We start from the raw sequence: 21,377 nt of genomic DNA, 5'->3' as shown, positions 1-21,377 counted from the left end.
AAGCACTACCGCACTCGTTGACAAATTCTTGTCATCGAGGCTCTACTACATCAATATATTCTTGTCATTGGAGCTTTACTGCGTTCAATGATCAAGACAATGCTACGCTCATGAGAGCGCACCAATTCAAACAAAATAATTAATTATAAGTATATAAGTGTATCAACTTGATTTCCAAGCCTTGCACACCTTTTCTTACACTTACATAGTCTGATAAGTTCGTCTCTCCTTATCCTACAGATGGTCAACTTTGTCGGAAAAATGCTTACCTGGTCCGAGTTTGCATTTTCGTGTCAACAAGAAAGAATTTACATCATACGACAAAAGATCTGGCGCAAGGAGAGGAAAGACGCAAAGAAATTTCTACGGTTATTTGCCAGATTTTTGACAACGGAAAAATTGTGTACGATTATCGAAGATGCCGTCATTGTCGGCGATAAAAAGATAATGAAATATAGCATCAAAGTATACCCACGAAAATCAACATTAGGGCTAGCTAAAGCTATGTCCTCGATTGTAATAAGAAGCGACGAGAATATGATATCACTACTGCTGCAATATGAAGTTGATTGGTCTGAACGTTCTGACTTCTGGCGGATTCCAACAACATTCACCGCTGTATGTTATAAACGACTGGATATATTAGAAATATTAGTAGAGCTCATAGTAAATCCTGAAGCGAACCCTACCTAGTTATGTTCTACGCTTATGTCAAGCCATCAAATACAATGATTTGCAATACGTGCGACTGATCGTCAAAGTCGGAATCCAAGCCGGGTGTTCAGACCGAGTCGGAGTCACAGCCATGAAATTTGCTATAGAAAGAAATAATTTATGAGTAGTTCAAATCTAAAAAAATTGACTTTTGAAAAAGTAAAAGGTTAGGCGAGTTTAATATATTCCGCAACGAAATTACAGATAAAACCGAACTAAGATCAATCAGAGTCAAGTTTATTATATTTAATCATAATAAAGCAAAAAAAAATTGTTTCGTTCAATCTAGGGCTTACAGAACTTAAAGTTAAGTTATATGTTAATGTAAGGTGTCGTGGGACACTCGGTTAAAACAAAGTTCCTTTCGGTACATAATGCGTATTAAATAATACGCACAATTAAATAAATTAAGAAAGGAGTGAGAGAGAGAGAGAGAGCCAACTGTAATAACTAAAATCAGAATTCTTTTTTTACGATATTTAGAGAAAATGAAAGCAGATAGTCGACCTTAAAACGACACCATTCTTATCAAAGACGATTTAGAAGTACTAGACGTTATAGATGACAATGTATTAGACTCTGATGTATTTACACCACTTAACGACAAAAATTCCGTACATCGATCCCGCCATAAACGATAATCTAGACAATCCATTTCTCGAAGAAAAACCTACGAATCCTCTTCCAACACTACTAATCCAACAACATCATCATGATTCAATTGGAATTTTCATCAGACAAATACAAAGAGTAGAAACCAGAGCCTTTCATCAGTACATGGAGAGAACCACTAACTTCCACTAACAAGAATTCAGATTGCTTGAAAAAGTTATTCAAGGAAGACAAAAAATATTTAAAAAATTATGTTTGAGCAATTGTAAATTTTTGTTTAAGTTGCAGAGGATAGTGTTAAGTGACGCCCTAAAAATATATTGCGACGACTGTGGATTCTTATTGATTTACGTAAAGGGAAACTTGTGTAGCATTTGGGCAGGTAAATGACTTTAAACGCAATAACATCGATGTGTAATAAAAAAGAAAATTTATTGTCAATTAATATAACAGAATGTTAAATTCAGAACAATATATCTAAATGCGCATCGCAAGTTTCTCGGAGATATTTAGTTGTATTTAAATCAAAGATTAAATTTTATCATATAATGACCGAACAAATAATAATTAAATCTATGCAAGTAAATTTAGTATGATTAAAAGAAAGTTAATTTTAGAATTGACGTAGATTTAAATAATCTAATTTAATTGTGTCATGAACTAGTCCTCAGCAACAATTGAACAGCTTGTATTTCGTGGGAGACTATAGTCGACTGTTTGAAAGAAACTAGTACAGAGAGAAAAACAACACTCTAATTATTACCTTTAATATGATATAGTGGTTTGTGACAACACAGTTTCATTCTTTTTGTATTCGAAAAATGCTGAATCAATAGTATCGATGGAATTCGTTATGCGTGTTAGAGTATACGTTGCTGCGTAGAAAAGAAACACTCGTGACCACCTAGCGATCGTTTGGATAAAAGATCCACGTGTTTGTTAGTTACGCGAGATTTTACTGAATTATCGCGTGAGTGATTTACGTCGTAGATCGCAATGCGCCCTAGCCGGCAAGTACAATACCGATGTAGCCTAAAATTGTAAAAGGCACTTAGCAGTCCTTAGACTGCAATTCAACCTCTCCGACTTAAGGGGGCAGTTGTTAGTTATGTTAGCCTTGCAAGTCGCGTTCACCGTGCCAGAGCTTCGCCGTGGCTATACCTCTGTGAGCACACGTGAAATTGACGCATAAAGCTTAGCACAAATGCCTATTCCTCCGGCCAAACTTATAAGCTCGCACTGTACATAAAACACTGAACATGAACTTGCTATTGGGCGATCCAATTACTGCACTTACACTTAAACTTAAAATGAGACACTAAAATAATTCTCGCCGTTGCTCTCTAGAATGTAGAAGCTTCGGAAAGGAGCTTGAGCGTGCTCGCGTATCCTTGAGAATTTGTTCTGTTGAAACAAGGGTAAGACAATGTGCGTTCTTAAAGAGTTCATTAATACATGCTCGCGCTGCGAGACTCTACTCTTTGGAAAGAAGAAATGGTACCTTAAGCGGATATGTCCGGTCACTATCTGCATGCACTTGGTCCAGCCGACATTGGTGTCCTGTCCCATTACCGCTTTGGCTGTCTGCATCCTTGAGTTCCTTGCCATTCCTTAGTATGCTCCCTCTCAACCCAGCCCCGGATTTCGCCCGTTATCAGGCACCTTGCGGCACCTGCGTAGGGCTCCGGCCCGATTGGAGAGTGTTTAGCTCCCAAAGCTGCAAGTCTATCTGCTATTTCGTTACCCCTGATCCCGGTGTGCCCTGGGAATCAGAGCAGCCTGACCTTGTTGTGAGCGGTCAGCTGATTTACAACTACTTTGCATTCCCAGACCAGTCTGGAGGTCGTCCTATGAGCCATAAGTGCTCTAAGTGTCGCCTGACTGTCTGAGCAAATGGTGATAATTCTATCCCTTGCGCCGAGTTCAATGTTCCTCTGAGCGCAGGTCAGTATAGCGCAGTATATCTCGGTCTGGAAGACCGTAGCATACCGTCCCAGGGAAAAGAAGGTTCCCCTTCCATCCCTTTGGTAGTAGTACCCCGAACTAGTGCCAGTCTCTGTCCTAGAGCCATCTGTGTACCAGACGTCCCCAGTTCCTGTTAGACTGTCCCTGCGGGCCTTCCATTCTTCTCTTGTCGGTATCACGACCCCGTATCTTCTCCGAAAGAAGTAGCGCGGGATCATCATATCAGTTTTGATGGAAAATTCCGGCAAGAGTGTGCCTCGTGCCTTGTGTACATTGTCCGTACGCATTGAGTCTGTGCGCTGCCTTAGCAGCCATCCCAATGATAGTAAGATGGAGTGGTTCCACCTTCACAAGGATTCCAAGTGCCTTGGTAGGCGTGATCCTATAGGCCCCTGTCGCCCCCCTTAGCACCTGTCTCCTGAGTTTCTCTAGCGCTTCCCTAGCACCCGCCAGCTCCGCCCTTGGCCACCAGACCAACGCGGCGTAGACCAGACAAGGTCCAGGACGGCCCTGTATAGCCACAGTATAATCCGGGAACTTAGTCCCATGTACTGCCAAATGCCCTGCGACATGACCAGAGAATTTATCGCACTCGGCCGTGAGATGCTTTTTCCCAGGTTAACTTTTTATCCAGAACAATGCAGAGGTACTTAGCTGAGTCCTTTACCTGTAGGGCAACTCCAGAGAGTTTGGGCGCTCTATAGGCATCTAACTTGTACTTGCGGCAGAAGATCAGTATTTCGAATTTATCCGGGTTAACCGAAAGTCCCGTTGAGCAGCACAATCTCTCCACTTTCCTTAATGCAAGCTGCATGGCGTCCATGGCTGCGCCAATTGCACTTCCTTTTATCAGTATCAGGAAATCGTCCGCGTAAGCTTGAGCATAGCAGCTCCACCCATTCAGCGCTTCCAGTAGCCCATTTGCTACCAGGCACCAAATGGTGGGCGACACTGACCTTGCCGGAGACCGTTACGGTTCCGAGACTCGAGATCACAGTCCTGCGTGTAAGCATGCCCTGAAGCCATTTTATTAATGGTCCAGGCATCCCATGTAGTCCTGCCTCTTTGACAACTGCTTCGATAGAGGTGCAGTTAAACGCTCCCTCTATGTCTAGAAATACTCCCGCCATTACCTCCCCCCTTTCCAGCTGCTCCTCAATGCGCCAAACCGCCGAGTGTAAGGCAGTCTCTGTAGAGAATCCCGCCCTGTACGCATGCTGGTTAGGGTGAAGAGGAAGCACGGTTAGGATATCGCCTTGAATAAATCTATCCACCAATCTTTCTAGTGTCTTAAACACAAAGGAGTTAAGACTTATAGGTCTATAATCCTTGACGGTGGTGTGACTTGACTTCCCTGTCTTAGGAATAAACACAACCTTGGCCGTTTTCCATATTTCAGGTACATGAGCCAAAGCCACACTTGCTCTGAAGAGCTTTACTAAGGGGCCAACCAGTTCCTCCAGCCCCTCTTGAAGGAATGCCGGGTAGATTCCATCGATGCCCGGCGCCTTGAAGGGTTAAAGTTCCTTATGGCCCATTTGACTTTTTCCGGTGTGACGACCTTCGCCGCCAGATCCCATGCCGCCCTCTGCTGCCTATTCCTACCCGAGATCTCATCCCCCATCTCATGGGAGAGCCGAAAGCCCGGGAAGTTGACTTCCAGAAGTAGTTTTAAACACTCCTCTTCCGAGGTTGTGTATCTCCTGTAGGCAGTCAGATTGCTTCAAGCCATACCTCAGGATTTTTCGCGAGTATCCGAAGGAGTCTGGCCGCGTCAGGATATCTCTCGATATCCTCGCAGTAGTCCCTCCATCCCTTGATTCTCACCGCGTTGATGCGGTTTTTATATAGCCTCTGGGCTTCTCTGTGAATCCGCCAATCGACACTATTGCGAGTATTATATACTATTATGGGAGAGCCATAATAGTAGCTATTTTACTAGATGTCCCGGGCAAAGAATAATTAATGATCTGACCGGGAAAGAGAGATAACGTTTTAACACAAAATTAAAATCACGATCAATTAAATTTTCAGTCGTTGCAATATATAATATTACAACACAACAAGTGTACGTGTTTCAAAGCTGTGAACTCGTTGACATAATCATGGACCGACTCAGATAATAGAGCGCGGAAACGCATCGAAAGGCGAGAGTAAGACTAGCCGCATCACTAGAAAAGGAGAAATACTTCGACTAATAATAAAATTCTGAATGGTCCACATTACTTCAAAATTCAAATGACGAGAGGAGAACATCGACATCTAGGTATTTAATTGGCCAAGTACTCACCCCTCCGGGAAATTGGAAGAAAACGGTTACAAAGAAGCGGAGGATATAAAAACTCTAGAGCGCAAGCCGAAGGGACTCTCAGTTATCATAAAATGTTTGGACCGTGCGGAAGCTCTGCCCGTTTCTTTATCGGTCCTCGTCTCTGCATCTCAGAACAAAACTTCAACTCGTGAACACAGTCTTATTCGTATAGTGTCGCAGGTTCGGTTCAATTGACATCGATCGCATTATCTTGTATCGCCGTCTTATATTGTTGTATCTGGAGCGCTATAATTTTATAAAAATTTGAGCGTACGTGTGTGCAAAAGTGTATTTTTTATTGTGTCGAGTTAAACAATTTGAGCAAATTAAAACAACTCTACAAATTCATACGAGTGTGTGTATCATTTCTGCGGGTTCCCGATTCTATTGCGCTTACCCAAACTGCGCTATTAACTGTGAGAATGAGCAGGTGGCGATGCAGTTTGAACCTGATAACGATAAAGGTGTCTTTCAACACGACAATAGGCCAATAATGTATCCCTTTCTTTCTCTCATATCCTCTCTTTCAATTCATTAACATCCGGGTCGTTTCCCTTTTTTATAAATCAAGGACGTGACGGCAATAGGTCACGTCCTAATACTTTATTAGTCCGCGAATCGGTTTTTGTCATTTTGAGAGTGTACTCGGACAGTCGTTTCAGGCTGTTCTTCAAGATCGCGAGGATAACTAAGCACCGTCGGCGCCCAGATCTATTATCTAGAATCTCTGTCGCCCTCCGTGTTCCCATATTTATAAGCAACATCGGAGTGTTACTGTCCGATAAAAACCACCGTGTCCAGGACATAACAATATTATTCTTTACAAAAAATTAAACTGTGAGATTGAATCTTTCAAAAGAATAAATTGTACCTTAAATTCTTTTTGTTCTTGTCAAAAGTATAAAAGTAATGATTTATACTTTCCAGCACCTGTTTTTGCCATAACTACTTTTATAGAATGTTGACTGTATTGAATATATTCATTCATACTCAACGGTAATTAAATCTCGTGGAACGTTTTTGTAATCTTGCATTCGATCTGTTAGAATTTATCATCTAGTGTACATCTGATATTTAATAGTACATTTAATAATGACACGTCAAATAATTAAATATCATTACTGTCGGAAGTAGGTTGAAATCGAAGTATTTATTAAAGAGACTTTATGTAAATAATGCAGCCGAGTTCGTACTCCAGAGTTAATACAGAAACTAGTGACAAAATATCAAAATATAATTGTAACACTGTTTAGAGCATAAACAATACACTGAATAAACTTTATATGAACAAAATAGAGAATAGCTTGTTGTGCCGCTGATGTGTTGGCTGGTCTGCGGTTCTTAAAGAAGTGAGGCCCTGTGCCTCTGCGTCTCTGCTAGGGAGCGTCGCGTCGGTGGTGGGTCGGGTGCAATAAAACCCAGGCAGCAACCTTCGGTCCTCTGCTCCGTTCTTGTACAGCTATAAGCTGTATGTATGTGCGTATCGTTGTATGTGTGAGTATTTTCTCAACAATTACAATTAATTTGTAAATCGCGAGAGAAACGAGCGTTTATTGCTAGTTTATATAAGGTGGGGTTCTGGTGTTTTCACTTTTTTTCCCCCTTTAGATCTAGTGAACTAAGATTTTGACCTCATTATGTATATAAAAACATATGATTTTATGTAAATTTTCAGCCCAATTTATCTAATATTTAGTTGGATAATGCAGATGAAGCAGAATTTTTTATTATAATTTAGCTATATTGCTAAGGTATCCTGCACAACCCATTTGCATCTCATGATTCCAGAAAATTTGAGTGTAATCTTTAAGCCGATGTGAAAGAATTATAGTGATTAGATTTTCAAATAAATTTTTTTATTTTTATAAATAAATATGTCATTTGAATTCATAAAATTAATAATAAAGTGAGTTAAATTACAATAAATTTTGATGTACCTGGATTGCCATTAATATCATATAGGCTATAATAAAAATGTAATCACTATGATTTGCTGTTAAAATAACAAAGAATTCACCGTAGTTTGCTTGAATCATGAAATGGAAATGCATTGCGCAGGATGCATTTTGAATATTTCAAAACTTAAAGCTGAGAAAATGAGGTTTTTGTAAAAAAGTACTGTTATTCATAATATTTTATAAATAATCTATTTCACTGTACATAAATCTTTACAAAATGATTTCATAATCATCCGTACTTTGGTTTTTAATGTTAACATTAATATCTTCTTATTTTATATTTACATAACCTCACTAAGCATCAGTCTGATCTCAATCATCAGATAATAATAATCTCAAATCCTGTAATCCTGTAAAACTATATAAAATTATTAATTCTCTTGATTAATATTTATAGTCTTATCATAAAATTTATATAAAATTTTAGAACTCACATGAAGAATTGCTAACAAAGAATTCACCGTAGTTTGCTTGAATCATGAAATGGAAATGCATTGCGCAGGATGCATTTTGAATATTTCAAAACTTAAAGCTGAGAAAATGAGGTTTTTGTAAAAAAGTACTGTTATTCATAATATTTTATAAATAATCTATTTCACTGTACATAAATCTTTACAAAATGATTTCATAATCATCATCATAGTCATGGTTAGCTGCACTCGTAGCACTTTTACGATTTTTTTTGGCTTCGGTTTATGCCACTTTGAATGTATAGCATACATTGTTGTAATTTATAAATTAATAAATTATAAATTATGCAACTACAACTTTAGCATATACATATATTTTGTTTACATGTATGGTATGTAACAAACATAGACTCGCACAGCAGAAAAATTTGTACCGTATAAACGTCTGTGCCGCCATCTATCGCAGGGATCACAGACTGGGCCGATTGGATAAAATGATACTTACGTTTTTGTTTTGCATTCAAACTATCTATTCGTCGTTTAAAAATCAATATTAAAATTAAATGTGTAGCAATTTATGCACTAGAATGCACACATTTAGAATTTTATTAAAAAATCGAAAAACGTATTATTTTTTTTAAACTAGATTCTACGCATTCTTTAGAACACTTTAAAGAAATAAAATTTTTTTCGATTTTTTGGTCGAAAAACACCAGAATCCCACATCTTAAAGAAAGAAAACCGTACTTAAGTAATTAAGTAAATTTAGAGAATGTGCGCTTTTAAATATTTTATTGTAATCCAAATCAACTACTGGTTTAAAGCTGTATTGGAGAATAAGAGCCCAATTATGAGTAAAAGATTAAGCGCCTCTGTACACCTCTTTTTATAGTTTTGCTAGTAGGTGTCATTCCTATATGCGTGAGTTATGTTTGATTGTGTTATAACTAGCTTTGTTATATACGTGTAAGTCCTTATACGTGGCAATGCTTTCCACTAAAAGAGCTAGCCCATTTCGTTTTATCAAGTAGTGCGGTAGCGCCACGAAGGCGAGTTTGAGAAGCAAACAAAGCCGCGGCGCCCGTGACACTATTTACTTCTATATTGGTGTTTTTCATGGGATTTTTCATGATACAGGTAAAAATACTTATTGTTACTGTTCGTACGATTTTCTGGCTTATTAGTATGTTTTCTGAGCTATACTATGATTTCCAACAAAATTATTAGTGAAAAGGCTGCTTATTTTTATAATATGTGAGTGTATAATCCACAAATGCTAAAATTGCGTTTTTCTTTTTCAGCCCAAAATGTGAAAGGACCGTTAAGTTGGACGCAAAGCTATATACAGATGAGAATTACTTTCTCAAGAAAATATAATAATATATTACGATATTTTGAATTAAGAGGTTGCCAGTGCATACTCTGCATTCCGGAGCTGTAACAGTAACTAGTTTGCCAGGGTAGCCGATGACAAGGTCTAGGTGGCGCGCTCCGTGGTTTTTTTGTGTCTAGGTGTGAAAATCATTCGAGGAAGGTGTCTTTAGGTACAGGGTGGCCGATAACGACGTCTAGGTAGTTAGCCCCGTGGTTTTTTGTATCTAGGTGTAAAAATTATTCAGGGGCGGTGTCTAGATATACAAGGTGACTGATGACGAGGTCTAGGTGGTGCGTTACGTGGTTTTTGGTGTCTAGGTGTAAAAATCATTTAAGGGCGGCCTCTAGGTGTACGGGTGGCCGATGACGAGGTCTAGGTAGTTCGCACCGTGGTGCACAATCAGTGATTTCATCTTAGTAATAAAAATGTTACAAAATGCTGTGGTCGAAGATACTTATATTTTATTTTTATGACTTTGAATATGAAATACTCTAAACAATTTTAAAAAAGGATTGAAATCTCTAAAAAAATTAAACAAAGTCAAGTTTATTATATTTAATCGTAATGAAGCAAAGAACAACTGTCAGGATAATTACTACGTCACTTGCCATGCCCATTTCATTGTACTTATAGTATTTGTATGACGTTCTAATATATATAAAAAGAAAATTTAGTTGTTCACCAATAAACAAAATGAAACGGGCATGGCAAGTGACGTAGTAATTATCTTGAGAGTTGTTCTTTGCTTCATTACGATTAAATATAATAAACTTGACTTTGTTTAATTGATCTCAGTTCTTTTCTATCTGTAATTTTGTTGCGGAATATATCAAACTCGCCTAACCTTTTACTTTAAGAGTTAATTTTTTTAGAGATTAACTTTTCTTCTTCATACACGTAATGCTATTGTTTTAAAATTTTTCAGACCTTGAAGCTGTGCAATCCCTAGAAATTTTATGTTCGCTCAACAAAGCTTTACCTAAATTTAGTTTATTTGATGTTATGAATAAATGCGTTACACCATTAGGAAAAAAATTTTTGCGTGCAAACCTACTTCAACCGTTATACAATATTCAAAAGATTGAAGACAGACTAATGTGTGTAACTGAACTTATTGCAGATCACACGTTACTTTCTAAGTTACAGGTAACTAAGTATAACTAATTAGCCATTTATTTACGACTAGTAGTTATATCAGTGATAAACACAATATATGAGCTAGATATATGAAGAAGTATATGAAGGTACCTGTTCGAGAACTAGTTTTAACTTCAGCTACGTTCGAAACTATTTAATAGTTATAAGATTAATGCAACTTTAGTTTATGACAACATACTGTTTTTCAACCGAGGGGCAATAAAGATCAGATATGCAGGCAATAAAGACTTATCGCCCGCATTCAAAAATATTTGAAATTTATTCTATACATGTGATCCAATCAGAACGTGGTTGCTGTGTCAAAAAATAGTTACGCCAGACCCGCTTAACAAATATAAAAAAAGCGTGATAAAACGGTCACGCGGTAAGAAGCAGGGGGACGTTTCTGCCAGACTGGCGCACGTGGCCTGCGGAGGCTGAAGAGTAGGTGGTGGTCGGGTGGCTCGCGGCTGACGTTCGGGGCTGTGTGTGATTATTTATAATAGTAATTGCTTCCTTTCTAAGGAAGCCTTGTAATTGTAATTTTTAGAGTTTGTGTACAACTATGTGGGAAATGTGTTTAGATGCATTTTTAGTTGAAAAATGGTGTTTTTGGGAAATGTCCGTACGGATGTATGTGTATGTGTTTTTTTTATGTGGCGTAGGCAGAACAAGCTCTGCACAAGTGGCCCTCCGATACTGGGACCCCACAGGCAAGTTGTTTAACAATACTTTCGTGGAGTCCGTTAATTAGCCTAGTTGGCTTCTTCTTTAGAGTTTAAAATTTCCATACATCTCCCATCTACCGAAGTGATTAGGGGATCAGGGTCAAACTCGTCTTCTTCTTCCTGCATCAACCCCGTCTCCTTGTTGCTATGTTCTCGATGCTGTTACATCCAGCACTTCGCCTGCTATTGCCATCTTTTAAGCTCTTCTTTCTTTTTTCTTCGCTGTGTCTAAGGCGCGCCTGAATACAATGAAGCTGCCGGATCCAGCTACATTTTTACAGCTTCTTTCCTTTTGTCCATCCTCTTTGCAGAGGAAACAGGTCGAATCTATTTGGCATTCAGCCATGCGATGATCTACACTTAATGCAGAAGTTCGACCTATCTGCTCCATTGCACTCGTTCTTCCAGTGTCCGAAGCCTTTACACTTTTCCTGATCCTGCAACTTACAAGGCCCACGCGGATGTGCCCTATCTCCAATAGCTTTGCGATCTATCTTTTGCCGAGTATCACTATAGCTATTCTAACGCCTTTTATGTTAGGCTTCAGTAGGGTCACCCTCCTGCCATTGTCCGGCTTTGTAAGGGCCCCTCCTATTGCTGCTCTCACCTCTTTTTCCGTAGCTTTCGAGTCCATGTCACTTATTTCTAGGGTGGCCTTTCGTTCTTCCTTTTTGACCTGTCCAAGGCCCAGCACTGCTTTTTTAACTTCCGCAGTAAACGCTGTCCTGTCAGACCATCTCCCTACTTTAAGGAGAACGTCTCCACTTCTTGTTTGCTTGACTCCCAGCACCAATGTTCCAGTGGTGCCCGGATTTACTTCCTCTTATATTTTCCCTAGGACTTCCGCATACATCTTGTTTTGCCCCACTTTAACTAGTACCCCTTCTAAACGCTTGTTCTTGTTGGGCCTGACTTTCGGTAGTGGCTCTGGTGCATTGTGAGAGACTCTTGGAATGAAAGTCTCACGTTGCATTGCTGTTCTCTTATGTCATTGCCTCTTTCTGACTTGCTTTTCCACGCTCTTCTCTTCAGGGCTATTGGTTGGGCTTTCCCTTGACTTCTTGCTTCCGGCACTAGCTAAGACCACGTCCTTAAGGAGCCGTCCTCGCGCACCTCTCCTCGCTTTCTCTCGTGTCTCGTGCCACGCTTGATAGCATTTACCGGCACCTTGATAGCTTTCACCTTCAAAATTTCCTTTTTTGTGCTTTTCTCTTAGTTCCTCTTACAGAACTAAGTTGTTAGAGTCTAAGTTGTTCTGCCTGCTTTGCTATACGACCTACATTCCTTGTTGTGGACTGGCAGTCTCCGATAAGTTCGTCTACTTTTTCTCCAGCTTTCCTATGCACTCCTCTTCTTAATTACGCGCTTTTATGGCTTTTTGCCGAGACTCTCTGGATTCTGCGATTTGTTTTGTTGACAAGTTGCTATCTATGCTCCTGGCACTGACGATGCTTGCCAAACTCTCTTGACTGCTCGTTCTTGGTCCAAGAGATTCTCCTCCTAAGCGAAGCTTTGACACCTTTAAGAGGAACGTACTTTTTTAAATATCTTTTCTAGCTCATTCATCGCCTTGGCAAGGCCCGATTTAATCGGCCCGTGCACGTTGGTTCTGCCCTCGGCGTACTCAATGGTTTTCCTGATTGTATCCTTTAGGACCGTCAAGTTATTGCCTTGCATAGCCGGATTGAGAGTTTGGATCCCAGATGACGACGGGCCTTGCTTTAACTTCTCTTTTTTGCCTTCTCTTTAAATCGTTTCTACAACCTTGTAAGTTTGCCCCCCAATCTCCATGGAACCAGCGTCGACCACCGGGGCTTTCACCCGATCGGAATCGGTGGCGGGACAGGGCTTTCAAGCTTTACCCACTTGAGGTAGTTTTGTTGATAACTCACTACTCATGATTAATTTAATTTCGGGGTTTCTTCTTCTATTATGTATCCTATAAAGGAGCCCTTTAACAAGGTGTTTGCATCCGGGCGAGATGACCCTTGGTTATTTTAACGAGGTTGATAATCCTCCCGTTCCTCCTTCCCCGCCACTTGCTAAGCAGGGCCTCGGGCTTGAGACGAACGTAGCGGAGCTGTGTGTTCGTTTGTATACGCCTGTATCGCAGTTTCTGCTTAGTGAATTTTAACCCACCAAGTCTTATTTTTTTTATTTTGCTAGTACATAGTGGGAAAGAAGTCTGATTTTACATTTTGTGGACGCGTTTTTATAGCGATTTTTTAGTTTTGGAATTTCACTTTTTTCTAATGAAGTTATTGAAAAAGTTAATTAAAGTAAATTGATCTATATACCTAAAAGAAAATTAAATTATCAATCTTTTTACCGCGGAAAATTTATAGTATCGTTCATCGTTTTTTTATTATACACCATAAACCTCAATGTTTTGAAATTGCTTTAACTCGAAAACTAAATGTTAAATCTTTCTCAAAAAAACACGATTATTAATAGTTATCAGGACTATACTTTATTCAGTATAAAGTTAACTAATTATATTATAATTAAAGTTAACTATTAATAGATATACTATATCTATTAATAGTTATCCACTCTAATTTTGAGTCATTTTATAGGGCAGATCCTGAGGAAAAGATCAAAAACTGAAAAAAGTCGTTTTTCTACGTGACGCGATAACTTGAGTAAAAAGACAATTTGAAGGGTTCTGATACATTACCGCCTACTCGGACCTTTCCCGTGCTTCCGTTCAGACATATTTAAATCAATCTCATGAGTTTTTATGGTACACCGAGAAGTACTAGAATTTGATACATTTTGCTTCGCTTAATAGAATCGTACGCTTTTTTAAAATCTATAAATAGTTGGTGTATGGTTTCGCAAAATTCCCACTTTTTCTCTAACAACTGTCTTATGTTAAACATTTGATCGCTCGTCGATCTATTGCGCTGAAATCCGCACTGATAATCTCCTACTATATCTTCCGCGAATGGAGTGAGTCTAGCTTGTATTACGTTTGACAGAACTTTGTAGCACGTTGCTAAAAGTGAGATACCCCTATAGTTATTGCAGTCTGTCTTATCCCCCTTTTTAAAAATCGGTATAATGATAGATTCCTTCCAATTTTCGGGTATTGTTTAATTTTTCCAGATGGCACATACTAGTTTATAGATTTTAAAAGTAAGCTCGACGCCCCCACATTTGAGTAACTCAGCTGATATAGAGTCATTTCCCGCTGCTTTGTTGGTTTTTTAGTTTTTTAATCGCGGACTCTACTTCTTGGTAGCTCGGTTCCTCCACGTGGAGTTCAGCAGTGTGAATTTCGTCCCCTAATTCTTCGCTATTTTCGTGCAAGTCTTCCTCCTTCATCAATTGCGCTCTACTCCTAAAACCCTTTCTGATGGCGTTATCCCTCTGTACGTTTCGTGGGGATTATTTTCCTTACTGTTTGTTTCTATTCTCTTAATAAGATTCTTTTGATACTCCCGCTTCTTATTTCTGTAGATCGCACCCGCCTGTTTCCTTACGTTAGAATACTCTTCTACGGTCCTATCGCTTCTATTGTGTAAGCTATCTAATTTAGCCTTTTTGCGCCTTTCAAACCAGAGTTTGCACACTTCGTCAAACCATGATTTGCTCTTTGGCTTTTTCTTTTTACCCAGTACTTTGTTCGCGGCCTCTTTTACCGTTTTTTCGATGTCCCCCCATAAGCTATACGGTTCGTCATTCCCCTCCGGCGATGTGTTTGCTGTAAAAAAACAATAATCGATTTAAAATTTTGGATTTAGTTAGCATTATTATAGCACTCTTATTCCTTTTTTTAGTTGTTTATGATACTACTTAGTTTCAAAGATATTGATCTTTAAAATTTTTTGTTACCCTTTGCATAATTGAAAACTGCATTGCTTATATCTCAGCTTCTATTTAATGGATTTGAATGTATACTAAGGCTCGTTTTTTTCTGTTTTTGTTTTACCAATTTGTTAAAAACAAGATTTTCAATCCCGCATTTGCGTTTATTCATAGCGATTTTTCGATCACCAGTGATTTTAGATGCGTTTCGCAAACTATCCTAACCATTATAACTCGGAAACCAGATGTTGAACTTTTCCTCAAAACATCATGATTATCGAATGTTATTATAACTATAGACTATTTCAATTTTAAGTCATTTCATGGAGCATATCCGGAGAAAAACGGGAAGGAGGAATTTTAACACCAACGTGCAGAGTTCCTTTTTCTGTTTGTTTCTCTTTGGCAAACAGCACGGCAATTATAGCTATGCGAGAAAAAGAGAGAATTATAATTGATTATGTATATATAATTAATTTGAAATAATTTTATCTATCAAACAAAAAAGTACAAAAACTTCATAAAATCATATATGAAGTAAAAACAATTCAGATATTAAAGCGGTACATAACGTTAAAGGAAGCTACGTGCCAACTGCCAGCGATTTTTTCAATAAATAATTTTTAAATAAATAATGGTGATCTCAGCTTGGCGAGTGTAGCAGTGTACGTCGGCTGTGAGAGCAGTAGAGACGATATGCGATATATAATAAATAATAACTAAATAAATAAATATATTTGTTTAAACGCATGCGCGTCACATCGAATCATTACTATTCGAACGGTTTCTAAATATTTGTACCCTCAATCGCAATTTCACTTAAGATGAATAAACGTCAGAGCATAACAATCCGAAAAACGAGGGCTATGCCCATTTTGATTAACCGAAAAAAGACGGTGAAAAAAATCCACACGGAAGCAAATCACCGATAAATTTTCAAGTGATACAAAGTCTTTCCCTCAATCCAAAATTATAAGAAATTCTAAATAAATAAAGTGTATCAAAATTATCATCGTTTTACATTTTATTTACTTGTTTTCTCCTTCATAATCTACGAGTGAGTTTTGAAAAAAGGATGAATGTGGTAGTAGGGTTTTTAGAAAATTCAACTCACATGTACATTTACATTATATGGAATACATGTTCATGATGAATATGCGTTGTCGGTATACATGATTGTTCGCATTAAGTACATATAATTTTCTTATTTTTACAAATCTTATTATTCTTAAGTATACGCTTGTACAGAGTTATACTGAGCTCATCGTTTTTTACGGTGTTAGAGAAAAAAAGAGTACAAAAGTGCTTAATAGAATAACTATTAGACAGATAAAACAAAAAATCGACGCAATAGTTATCGCACACACTGGAGTCGATACTCTGCAATTGTTGTATGTTCCAATCGTCGATATAACGGAATGGCTGGGGGGAGTCCGTAACTGTCAAAAAATATTCCTGCACCATCTTTGTCGACGTATACGGCTACCCAGTGTCAGCCTTGCTTGCTGCTCTCGTTGGTGTTAAATACAAGTGCACACGGCTTCTTCCATTCAATCGCAATCTGATCTGCTGGAAATACCCCCACTGTTTAGTACTGAGTAACTCAGCTGGTATAGAGTCATTAGTACTGAGCTTAGACGACAGCGACGATGACGATGACGACGGTGACGACGAATACGGTGACGACGACGAAAATGACGGGGACGTCCTCAAGGGTTTTTCTGTAGAAATGTCGAGCTTTTTCAATTTTGTACAGGCTTTATGCCGCGATAAAAACAGTAGTGAGCGTTGGTTCGTGGTAGGTTTCTAAACGAAGGACAATTATATTCTTCCAAGTTGATAACATGGCGTTCGAGAATTCATTCAAGTCAATGTTGTTTTTTCACTCTGCGCACGTATATACGCATAGCGTTTCTTGCCACATCTTTTAAAACGGTGTAGACATCCTTTAAATTGGATTCGCCATCGAACCACTCTAATCCGCGATGAAAACACGACAAATAACTTATCATGGCGAGGAATCCTTTTCCAATTTCACTGCAGTCGTATGGTGGTTTTATTATTTAATAAGCGATGAGGTTGGTGTCGGCTCCTACGATAGCGATCTATTTTGGTAAAAACTATCCGTTTTTATTGTGAAATGCTTGAACGTCTATGATGTAGTAGAGTTTCTCTATGACTAATACTAGCGACCGGTTTACTGTTCACAGGGTTACTGAGAGCACATGCGCGCGCTGGCGTCCCTAGCCGTTAGCTGTCGATGGTGGGGGCGTTTAGGAGTCTACGACCATTTGACGACTGGAATCTATTTCAAACAAATTATCGAATTCTGAGTATAATATAATACAGTTGATGGATTTCGCTAGTGGTTTATTAAAACGCGCTTTTATTCTGAAGGAGCCGTTTTTAACAAGATTTCAATGTCCTGCAAAATAAACTGACAAATTGGCTGTTAAGTCGAAGGCGAATAGATAATAGCCGTTTGCGGAGTCATCTCGATTCATCTCGAGACCCTAGTTCATGTAGTGTATACCTGTGCCAGAGAATAGCGTATGAAAGCACTCCATATATTGAGACGACGCACCTACAAAGCTAGAATGTAACGGTTTACTCGGTACTTGATTACCGTCGACGTATAAAGATAAATAGTTTATACTATAATTTTGAAAGTTGAATAGGTTTATTTTTCTGTCGCCGTAAAAGCCTTTGTTATCCACAAATCCTAGGATAATTCTTTTAGGAAGTTGGTCGAGTATTTAATTTTCCAGAGTATCGCCAAGAATACCGCTATGTATTGTAAAAGTTTTTACTTCGAGCGTTCTGGTGTGAGCGATTAACACCGCTGAATTGGCTTTAACCCATCTAACTAGCAGAGAAGCCTCTGTTATATGTACTGAGACGTCTGGGGCTAAATCCATAAGACAGAATGCGTCCTTAAAGCGAACAAGGCGTAGGCGTACCTCTACGCTGTTTAGATGAAATCGATCTTAATTAGCTACATCGCAATGCAGATAGCCTAGGAGGTCCAGCGTTTTGCCACCGGCTATATATTTTATTCTCCTGACGAGCGCTTTATTATTAGTGGTCCCAGGCTGACCGTCCATAGCACCTGCGGTGTCAGCATCCCAGAGCGCTGTCGTAAGATGTGAGCATTTAGCTGCAGGGCCGTAGTTTAGTCGAGTTTCGAGATATGCTCTGTAAGGATACGCCTTATTCGGAGGTGATACTAGTTTTTGGTTGAAATATACATCGACTTGATTGAACATTGAGTGTAGAAAAATGTTGACAGGAGCCACTAGATCTTTTGTTTTGTCGGTAGCTGGTAGTACTTGTACACTCACTTTCAGCATTGTATGTGCAAGGTCCAAGTAATCTTCGTTGCGAATTTATGCAGAACTCTATCGGTCTTTCGTCGCTTAACGACAATACGGGATTTTTAGGATACCCATCTACTCGAATCTATAGCAGTCTGTGTAGGGGGTAATGCGAATAAGTTAAGCTCTGTCTTGAGCCAGGCTTCGGAATGATTGTGCAGAAAATACATTCTACACTTAGTTGAATATATCGGTCATGCAAGATTTTCTAACTTTCTTTTTGCCACTATTCTTTCGCTTCACTTTTCGGACACCTCTCTTAATTTTTTTCGTGGTCTTTCTCTTCCGTCTGGATCGACTGGTACTCTTCTTGGGTTTGAAGCTCCGACTTGAAGCTTAAGAGGGAACTGTGCTATGCGCTTACGTGGCGTAACTTTATATCCTGAGCCTTCCATGATGTTATGAAGTTTTTCTGTAGCTTTACGTTTTAGGTTATGGCTTGACTCGTTGAGGCGGTATGAAAGGATTATGAGAAGCTTTCTTACCGATAGCTCAAGCGCCTTTGGTGATGTAGAGGAGGGCACTACGAAATATACCAGAGAACCAGGAGCCAATTCCGTGCCCACGCATACGGTGAGATCCTACGCACACGGTGCTCACTCCGTATCCTCTGCTACCACTCTGATAATATCCGTCGTGAAAATTCATGATTTAAAACTCCTTCTTGAAGTGTAGTGCAACGTTCAACGTCCCAAACTCAAATAGTATGGTTTGCTTAAACTGGTTTCTTATATCGATATCGATTGTCTGAAATCTGTTGGTGAAAAGCGAAATATAATTCATAGGAGAAAATTTTCTCACTATTGTACTACCAAAGTTGAACTGTTCGGCTTCTATATTAACAATACGTAGCAGAGGAGCATGAGTATCGCCGACAATACGCGGTTCACACAGGTTATATATTGTGACAGCAGCTGGTTTAAATTTGTTATCGTTCATCCTGATGAAATTCCAAGCGCCAGATAACCTTACCTCATGCTCTGTATCGAAATACAGTTTATTTAGCTTGCTCGTTATTGTCTGAGAGTCATCCGTTTTGAAAGCATTTTCAAAATAGATGACTCTCAGACGAGAATGAGACGGAGAAGTTCGTCCATCAGCTTTTCTTTTTCCGCTCGAATTAGAACTTTTGTTTACGGAAATAGTTTCATCATCCTCGAATGAGGCTTTATTATCTATATCGAAAAGTGACTCGTCAGTATTGTTCGTGTCCTTAAGCAACTACTGTTGAAACATTTCCTAATGTTTGTTAGGTGTACTCGTACTTATGTTGAAAAATTCGCTGTTTTTCACTTACTCTCTCCGAGTTTAAATGTCTTAAAGTAGCGCTGCAAATTCTCTTCTTCCTGTCGTGTAAACTTTTTTTCTATCTCGGAGTGCGTCGTTAAATAAATTAATAATATTGAAATCTTTGATCTTCAAACCGCCAATAAATACTATTCCATTCACACCCTACTTGATTCGATTTGAGTTTACTTTTAGATGGTTTAGCAGTAGAAGAGCCTTTGACCGATAGAGTTTTGGAAAACTTTCCAGTATTACATGATTTTTTATTCCTACTTCATCTCCTTCCCGCTTTGACTGTTATTCAGAGCAGTCGGGCGGCGATTCTCCTCGACGAAGAATAAAGACTTGTGTAATACGGTCAAATATCCTTTTAATTTCTCCTCTTCGTTTGCAAACATGCGGGACTCGAGAAAATGATTCAACTCGTTATCAAGACGGATCAAGTTATCTCCTATTGTCTGTGCAGATTAGAGTGTAGGTATGTTGAGAGCTCTGGCTGTGTTGTCCGCTAAACTGACACGTTTATACTCGTACTTACAGGTTCAGCTAGCCTTTGAATTGTATCAAGCTGCTCTGTCGGTATTTATACCATTTTTTTTGCTCTCTCCATTTTTTTAAACACGGTTTTCACAAGTCTAATTATAGGTTGCAGTAGAAACGGTAAAAATCTTCCACCTTTTTGAAATATAAAATGCTTTTTATTTATCCAAGAGTTTTTATGACTATTTTTTAAAGCTAATTTATGCAGCACTGTCTTGTGTTTTTTCAATTTAGATTTTTCACTTTTCTTTAGAAAAACTACTTCCCGCAATACGTTGAGCGTACTTTATTAATTTTTTGTCTGCTGCACGTAAGAGTGCTACCCTCTGTTCCTTACTCGAATAAATTAGAACGTTTTGAAGCGCAACGTATTTTTTCTTGATTGGTACTTTGTCGAGTTTTGAGAGAGCTTGTCTCCACTCCCCTATTAGATGGCAAACTGATTTAAATTGTATGCGTGTAGGCTAATTAAGAATATTTTAGCAAGTAGATGTACTGAAACTAGTCGTTGGTAAATATATACGCGCGGAATTTAAACTCAACAGCCGTACTCTGCTTGCAGTCTATCAGAAGGTATCCGTGAGGATTTTTAGAATACGCTTTTAACACAAACTTTGTCGCGTGAATATCGACCCTTATGGAAAAGGTTTAGAGTTACAAACAGTATCGAGATACTCTTATGATGACTTGCCTTTGTAAATAAATCATCAATCACAAGGTTTGTGGCTTCATGCATCAAATCATCAATGATTACAAGTTTTTTTAGATGCAAATCATTGAATAATCCTCCAATTCAGGTAACCCCTAGCGAAACTCTATCTGTTTGCCGTTGTTTATATAATTCACGCTTTAGTAACCGTCTTACCACTCTGCGTAGTAAAATAATATTCTGTCAAATACTGCATCGGTCATATGTTCTAGAGAATTTAAAAATCTTTTTAGAACGCACACTAAGCAAGCCCACGGATCAGTCCAGCGTCTGTCCATTTCTATAGAGTTAGGTTAGTTAGTTAGTTAAAAAGGTTAGGAGGAGTAAGGCGAAGGAGAAAAAGGAAAAAGCGGAGGAAACGACAGATAATAGAGTAAAGCAAAGGCGCAAAAAGATAAAAGTGTACAGGGAAGGGAAAGAGAAAGCAGCAAAGTGAGTTGAGAAGAA

At 38.7% G+C, this 21,377-nt stretch overlaps 1 protein-coding gene across 1 annotated transcript in view; it reads left to right on the top strand.

Annotated features, from left to right (window-relative positions):
- Nucleotides 1–21,377, top strand: part of Msh4 (mutS homolog 4) — a 462,579-nt gene that overhangs the window by 99,509 nt on the left and 341,693 nt on the right. The window contains 1 exon segment of the mRNA NM_001159771.1: nt 10,271–10,491. Coding sequence (NP_001153243.1) covers nt 10,271–10,491 — 221 coding nt within the window.

The sequence above is a fragment of the Nasonia vitripennis genome (assembly GCF_009193385.2).
Source record: "Nasonia vitripennis strain AsymCx chromosome 5 unlocalized genomic scaffold, Nvit_psr_1.1 chr5_random0002, whole genome shotgun sequence".
NCBI lineage: Eukaryota > Metazoa > Arthropoda > Insecta > Hymenoptera > Pteromalidae > Nasonia > Nasonia vitripennis.
This window is presented reverse-complemented; position numbering and strand designations above follow the sequence as displayed.